The 8198-nt window shown below is 33.6% G+C and overlaps 1 protein-coding gene across 3 annotated transcripts in view; it reads left to right on the top strand.

Moving 5' to 3' along the window:
- The window catches only part of LOC140982827 (calmodulin-interacting protein 111), a 12398-nt gene extending 5437 nt beyond the window's left edge, over positions 1–6961 (top strand). For 2 of the 3 annotated variants that reach the window (XM_073449569.1, XM_073449587.1), the window contains 7 exons: positions 948–1155; positions 2149–2636; positions 3749–4175; positions 4428–4508; positions 4613–4803; positions 4890–5077; positions 6420–6961. In XM_073449569.1, coding sequence (XP_073305670.1) covers positions 948–1155; positions 2149–2636; positions 3749–4175; positions 4428–4508; positions 4613–4803; positions 4890–5077; positions 6420–6492 — 1656 coding nt within the window. In that variant the 3' untranslated portion in view covers positions 6493–6961. Of the gene's footprint in view, positions 1–947; positions 1156–2148; positions 2637–3748; positions 4176–4427; positions 4509–4612; positions 4804–4889; positions 5078–6419 lie in introns of those variants that run through there. The other variant, XM_073449578.1, reaches the window with a different exon arrangement.
- Positions 6962–8198: the final 1237 nt, after the last annotated feature.

The following is an 8198-nucleotide window of genomic DNA, read 5'->3' as shown; positions in this document are numbered from 1 at the left end:
GACACTGTAGCTCTCGATGCCCCATCGTCCACAATACAGAATAGGGCTGAGCGGCCCCAACAAACGAGGTATATCTCAAAAGATATCAGGCTCAACATGATATGTCATGCATAATATGCCAAAGCAGTAAAACATGTATAATGCAACACATAAATATGCAGCATATAAGTGTGTATACTACGCTTGGATATCTTAGTCAGTACATCACGTACCTCACTAAAACAATCTGACAGAAAGCTCGTAACCTAAACAATACCAACAATATGAAATCACTATCAAACCAGATTCTGAATTACCAAACATGCTATAAAGTTTTTCCTAAAGGCTTTAGGATTTTACCTGCGTCCGTCGTCAGCCCGCTGATGATGTCTCGATCTCAGTTCACCGACCTCCCTTCGAGTCGACACTAGCTCCGAAACTTCCCGACACCAAAGTGCCCTAGAAACTGGCTAGAAAACCTAAGGTAAAAGACTATAACTCTCTCTCTGAAGGATGCGGTGTAGGAAACAAAATAATTCGGCTTCCATTTATAGGCTGCATCCGGACTATTTCAGAAATCCGAATCAATCTTATCTGCCACGTGTCAGAATCTCATTCGTCTGGTAGGATTTCTCGAGATAACGTAATCGGAAGTAAATCGGGTTATCCATTTAAAATTCGGTGGATCCAACAGATTAATCCGAAATTATCAATTCATTAATAATATTTAATTAACAACTCTTTAATTATCTCTTAATTAATACTTCATTCAAAATAAGAATTTGGGATATTACAGATAGCAAACTCTTTGTAGCGTATGTACAGGTGTGCATTCTCAGAATATATAAAATAATAATATTTTCCACAATTTTACGTACTATTACTGAAGAAAGACTATATTTTAGACAAATACAATTTCATTATTCCTTAGTGGAGGACCGGAAGTATTTTAACATTTTGGGATGCAGATTTTCATAGATGAATTGGATGCGCTTGCACCTGCACGCAAAGATGGAGGAGACCAGGTTTCTCAAAGAATGGTTGCTACTCTCTTAAATCTGATGGATGGGATGAGTAGAACTGATGGGATACTAGTTGTTGCTGCAACAAACCGGCCTGATAGCATTGAGCCTGCGCTCAGGAGACCCGGAAGGCTTGACCGAGAAATTGAAATTGGTTTGTTGATTTTTTTTCAAATCTGTTTTTGTTTAATATGTTGATACGACACTTCTCGGTGATTTCTATGAAGCTAACCGTCTTCCCCTTGAGCCACTCCTGTTAATCTGACACAAAAACTTCGGACGCCTGTTTGCGCATTTTAGATGTTTCTAGTTGCAGGATTTCTTATGCTTGACTCCTGTATTAACCAACTGTAATTGTGTTTCCTAGGTGATGCTTTTGGAAGTCATACTCTATATGTTTTTTGCCAAATTTTTTCTCTTAAGGACGAGAAATGTGGAAACAAGTAATAGAAGAGAGTTGATAAAGGAAAAGGATTTTACGTAGCATAAAGACATTGGCATTTTATGGACATCCTTTCATTGGGATATAATTACAATGTGATTTTTTCCATTTCTTTCCATATTCTTCTAAGACAAATGAAAATAATGCTCTGGCTTCAAGGCCATGGCAGCAAGAAATCAAATTTCTCATGTACATTATTTCTGTATGATTTCATTGTAACACTTTTTTAACACAAATGAAAAGAATGCTTTTGCTATAGACTAGAACATATACTCATTGAATTTTTTTCCATTCTTATTATGTGAATAGTCACACAGATTAATACTGTATTCGTCTCAAATATATAAACTTGTTTGTTTTCTCACACAAATTAAGAATATCATTAGTAGAAAACAATTACAAACAAATTTCTTATTTTATCTCTATTTAATTCATTCAAGTAATGGTTGCACATTTTTTCAATACTTAATTAACAGGGGTATATTAGTAAAAATAAGAAGAAATAATACCAAATGTAGAAACTTGACTATATGAGTGGAACGACCGAAAATGGAATTGCATTTTGTATATTTGGGATGGAGGTAGTAACATTTTGTCACGGTGCACTTATGTTGGTATTGATTTTCATCTTTAGATTTAGTTAAAACTGACTGATTCTAAGTAACCTGATTCAAATTTGTTGCTGTTTCATTAAAATATACACAGGGGTTCCTTCTCCTCAACAACGTTATGAAATATTGCTCACACTTCTTAGGGAAATGCAGCATTCACTTTCTGACAAGGATGTTCTAACTCTTGCAATGGCCACACATGGTTTTGTTGGTGCTGATCTAGCTGCTCTTTGCAATGAAGCAGCATTGGTTTGCCTTCGACAATTTGTTAATTTGAATGTCTGCATTGGAGAACCATATTTCAAAATTTCAACTGCTGCCGATGATTCAGTTAGTTCAACGTCTAGTCGCTCGGATATTGTTTGCTTGAGCAGTGATATGGATATTTGTCATGTTTTGGGAGATTCTATTAATAGTAATTTGGAGGCTTCTTTTTCCCATGATTCAGAAATAGAAAGCTCATCAGACTTTATGAATGGAATTGGAACAACTGGGGCTTGGGCTCCTAAGGGTGACTTAAAAGTTACTTCCGAGGACTTTGAGAAGGCTAGAGATAGAATAAGACCAAGTGCTATGAGAGAGGTAAGTACATGTCATCTGTTTCACTCTCATACTCAAGGTGAGCTTATTGCCTATTTTTTCGGTTGCAATAATATATATTCATTCTTGATATGATGATATCCTTTGTCATAAGGTTCAGAACTTTGTCTTAGATGTTAGGCTGACAGTTAAATCTCCATTTTCTTCCAGTAAATATCTGTCTATCTAATCCCTTGCAGTTCCTTTTCTATTTGATTTTTTGCGTTTGTGTTGTACTCTAAGAAGTAGGTGACGTGATATTTGGGTTTAGGCGTCCCAGCTTTTTAGGGAAAGCCTGACATAGTGTATTAGTGTATGTTTGGGCTATCCAATTTTTGTTCTGCATTGATCTACTTATGAAAATTTAAATAGTGTTGGACATTATGTAGTGTGGTGGATAGGATATCATATTATAAGTATAAATTAAATCTATAATTAAGTGTTTTATTAAATTAAATAAACAAATTACACCCCACATCATGAAAACAATATTATTGTTCATTTACCCTTCGAATTTTAACGCAATTGTTTTTCAAAACAAAGTTTAGTTTTTAAAATATAGTTTAATGTTGTCTGTTAAATTTAGAAAATATTTAATTTTGTATTATCAAATTTAGGATTGTAATATATTAAAAATTTGTATCATTATTTCCAAGATTAGTATTCAAATAGCAAGAGTGCAAATAAATTAAAAGATATGTGATTTAAGAGATTAAAGGATAAACATAATATAAACTGTATTTTGACTTGTCGGTTTTTTATTAATAATTTTCTTTTTTTGCTTAAATTTAGTCTCCCAAGGAGAAAATTTTGGGTTTGTCCGTGTTCAACCCACATAGCCTAATTTTTTTTTAAGACCGGCATAGCCTAAATTTGTATAAAGATTTCTAGATAAAGTATCTTGAGGCACTATAGTCAATGTTTTCTTTACGTTTTATTTAGATTATGTGATTGCTTCATTGAAGTCTTGGACTTCGTCGAGCATACGGAATATTAGCTGGTTGGAATCATAAAAATCCAAAAAAAAACAATATTATAGAGAAAATACAGTAGTTCTTGACCAGAAGCATCGAAATCAACATCACTTGTTTTTTGCATTTGCTTGCTATTAACAGGTGGTTCTTGAAGTTCCCAAGGTTTCCTGGGAAGATGTTGGTGGCCAGATGGAGGTTAAGATGCAATTAATGGAAGCTGTGGAGTGGCCTCAAAAGCACAAGGACGCTTTCAAGCGCATTGGAACCCGTCCCCCTACAGGAATTTTGCTCTTTGGTCCTCCAGGATGCAGCAAAACTCTTTTGGCTCGTGCAGTAGCTTCTGAAGCGGGGTTGAATTTTCTTGCAGTAAAAGGCCCTGAACTTTTTAGCAAATGGGTTGGTGAATCTGAGAAGGCTGTACGGTCGCTATTTGCGAAGGCAAGGGCAAATGCTCCTTCAATTATATTTTTCGATGAAATTGATGGTCTTGCTATAATTCGTGGAAAAGAAAGCGATGGAGTTTCAGTTGGTGATCGAGTTATGAGTCAACTACTTGTTGAGTTAGATGGTAACAGTTTCACAAATTCTCTTAGAATATCATATACTTGGATATCTTTTGTCGAGTCTGTCATCTATTATCCTTCAATAATTATTGTTACGATTGTTATTTTTGAAACATGTAGTGTGACATACTTCAAATAGTTCCCAAATGCTGATAAGTGATAACTTCTATGAAAGTGGAGTTTGCATAGCTATCTAAAAGTAATTTGTTGGCATACTATGTTACAAATCTCTATATCAGTCAACATTTTACTGCTAGGTTTGCAACAAAGAGGTAGTGTCACTGTCATTGCTGCTACAAATCGGCCAGATAAGATTGACCCAGCTCTTCTGAGACCAGGTAAACTGTGATGTGTCTTGGTTGTATCTGATTACCATGAATTCTTCTATACTGTTTTATTTTTTCCCAAAATTCGAGTGCCCACATAGCTATCAAACTTTTAGGACGCTTTGATCGACTGCTGTTCGTGGGACCACCGAATAAAAAGGATCGTGAAGATATATTTCGAGTCCATTTGCGCCGAATGCCATGTAGTTCTGATGTATGCATCAGTGAGCTCTCTCTTCTCACAGAGGGATGTACAGGCGCTGATATTTCTCTTATCTGCCGTGAAGCAGCAATGACAGCTATTGAAGTAGGCAGTACATGGCTTTTAATTTAGACCACATAATATATTAACTTTTCTTATTCAATAGTCGTTAATAATTGTGTTGTTGTCAGGAGAACCTATTGGCATCAGAAATTACAATGGAGCACTTGAAAGCTGGAATTAACCAAGTGCAGCCATCTGATGTGCAGATGTATTCAAAATTATCACTGAGGTTTCAGAGACTCGTTCATGCGACATCTGAGGAAGATAATTCTATATGTGAACCTATTTCAAGTAAACAAAGCCCAAGGCCTTTTTGGTATGTTGTCTCTTTGTCTTGTCACATTTTAAGAATGTGTTTTACATTTTTGTCATAGTATGGCATGATTTTAGTAAATGCTTGGTATCCAGTTAAATAGTCAAGTTTGTGAAAAAACGGTGATATAATTTCCACTTATTCATGCCACTATCTCTAATTTTGAGCCACCTCAAAAATGACTGGCCTGTTACAGTAAATTCGACCTTTGTTGACCCTTACGCTAGAAAATCCTCAATGAAGTTGTGGGCATTTGAAATAATATTTTGTTTGCATTTTCAAGCTCTCCATGACATCATCCCCTCTTCTTTATGCCCATGGCCTGCATAAATACTAAATCACAGCTCGTTGCCATTATTACCTTGTTAAAAGCAACATGGAAAAGGTGACTAGTTCAGCCATGTTCAGATCTGATATGAGAATGGGCTCTCGACTCACTGTTATTTTGAATACACGATGAATGGGATTTTTCATGACCATTATTGCATTTTCTTGGTCATTTTTTTAATTTATGACCTTTTATTATTATTATTGTGTAAAGTAACCTTCAAACATGTAATGGACATTCATATATGATATGTACTGTCCGTCATGCACACGTATCTTTAATTATTTTCTTAAAATATTTATTTAATCCTATATGATTATGTGCTTATTAAAAACTCTTTGGTCCATTAATTGAAAAAGCCATCGTACATGGAAGTTTTTTGAGTACTTGTTTTCTTATGAGAATAAGGTTTACAGCCATTCAAGACTAACTTAAATAGGAGTTATTTTTGTAATTTTATAGTGGTCACACGAAGAGACCAAGTTAGTTTTCGTAACATTCTCGTTTTACAGACGATAGTGATATATCAAAATCATGGTCATATGCGAGTTATATCTCTAAATTTTCCCACGTCCATATGCGAAGAAAAAGGGATTGAAATGTGAATTTTAGATATTGTACATGCTGTTTTTCACCTCTTTAACCTTTTGGATATTTTGTAAGGTCTCTCGCATGCCCTTCAAAGTTCCTGAACTTGATATATGTACTTTATTTTACTTTCACCTGAAGTCTTTGACTTATAGCTGCTATTATCTTTTTTCTTCAGAATCTTTTAGTCTCTTTCAACGGTGAACCGTTACTTTAAAAACTGGGAAAAGCATCTTTAGTCCCATGGAAAAGGAATTATGTGATAAAGTAAAAGTGAATACTCCTTTTGAAACTCAGTATTATTTACGGTAGTTCCATATTGATGAATATATGATCTAAATGCTGTGTTTTGTCGTTATCTTTTATTTTTTGTCATCAAGATGTTGTGGAATCTAAATTTGAGACCACGGGCGCAAATTTTGTGATCAGGACCAAAATAAAATCTGCTGTGCTTTTCGTTTATCGGCTCCCGATGCTTCTACTGCAACGAGGTTCTTCCTAATGCCAGTAAATTTGGCATTCTCTTGTTTGATGTTGGCTGCAATAGTTCTCTTATAAAAGAAAAGATCAGAATATGGAATGGAACAGGCCGCGAATATGACTAGAACTGCCAAAGCCATTTTATTTGGCCTAGCCAATACAGCCATAACAGAGGAACCTTTCAAATGCCTGAGTCACTAGCTTTACATCAAAGCCATTTGGGTTCATGTCATTACCTCGGATCGTTGTAAGTTGGCGTCTAATCGAGTAGTGACTGTGCCAGATGAAGAAGTGTGGATGAACTCATACTCGTAGCGGTGCATTTCATTGCCCCCTACCCCTATTATTACATATTTTTTCTTTTGCGATTTTGTCCAATCTCATGTTTAATGTATATCTATGTTCACTTTGTTAGTTGTACGTATGTATATGTTCATGCCATTCTTAGACATTTGTCAATGAAGAAGTGAAATATTTTTTGGGTCAAATTTTTATAGCATTTTACTAGATACATTGCTTGTGTTATTCAATACGGATCTGGTGTATTTTATGCTAAACAGGTTAAAACCCCTTTTATAAATATGAATGAGCTAAATTTCTGTATTCTTAAATTAAAAGTTAAAAATCTATAAGTTAATAAACAACGATTTTTTTTCTGAAGGGTGATAAATAAATATCGACTTTGATATTTCAGTGGATAATTTGAAGATACGTGAAATTTGATTTTAATTTAGAAAAATTATGAAATATATTTTTACAATCTTATCTTTTTAAGCATTTTCAAGATAAAGATGCGATTCACATCCAATTTACCACATAAAGATTGAAGAAAGATGCATTGCTTTAAACATAAAAAGATTCTCAGCCTTTTTTCCTTTAAACGGGTTTTGCGGGCTTCTCATCTTATTAAATATATTTTTGCTTTAGCTTTTTTTTAAAAAATTTCAGTCCTAAAATTTAGTGAGCAATTTTTTAATAATATTTTTGTTGTGCATTCAACTATTAGGTTTTACAAAATTAATGTGATTTTTTATTTTAAAAACATTTTTGATGTGTTCTTTCTAACCATTCCATTATCTAAAACACATCTGTAGTGGGAAAAAAAAAAATCAGAGTTATGATTTATTATTCAGTAGACATATTTACATATAGAGTTTTTGTGGAAATCAAATATTTAATTTTTTAAAAAGGTGTTTTCATACGTTGGACCAAAAAAACTTTAAATNTCTTCAATTAAAATGCCAACTCTTTTTTTTTTTTTAAAAAAAAGTCTAATTCTTGATATCATAATGTGAATTGAATTCTTTTTCTTGCCACTTATCTTTCCCAAATTTACATATTAAAGCAAAATGAAATTCAGACGTAGTTTAGAAGAATTCAAATTTCTCGTCAACCTAAGCACTAATTGACATCCTTAATTTCTACAAAAATATCATTACATTTTTGGGTCCCTATTTAATTTTCACGTATCTTTCATGTTTATTTTCATTGAATTTCAAAATTAATTTTCATCCGTTTGCAGAAACCTCTAAAAAACCAAATTAGTCCACCCCAATTTCTACGTTTTAATATAAAAATTACAATATGATGTAATAAAAATAAATCCCCTTTCCACTATGGTGGCACTAACTCTCAAGATTTTTGAGAAAAAAAATTAAATAAAGACCCTAAATATTATATATATATATATACGTACACAGAATTGTATGTAAAACAAAATACAACAAA

The sequence above is a fragment of the Primulina huaijiensis genome, chromosome 1 (genome assembly GCF_012295235.1).
Source record: "Primulina huaijiensis isolate GDHJ02 chromosome 1, ASM1229523v2, whole genome shotgun sequence".
NCBI lineage: Eukaryota > Viridiplantae > Streptophyta > Magnoliopsida > Lamiales > Gesneriaceae > Primulina > Primulina huaijiensis.
Note: the sequence above shows the minus strand (reverse complement) of the source record. Positions and strands in the feature narration are given on the sequence as shown.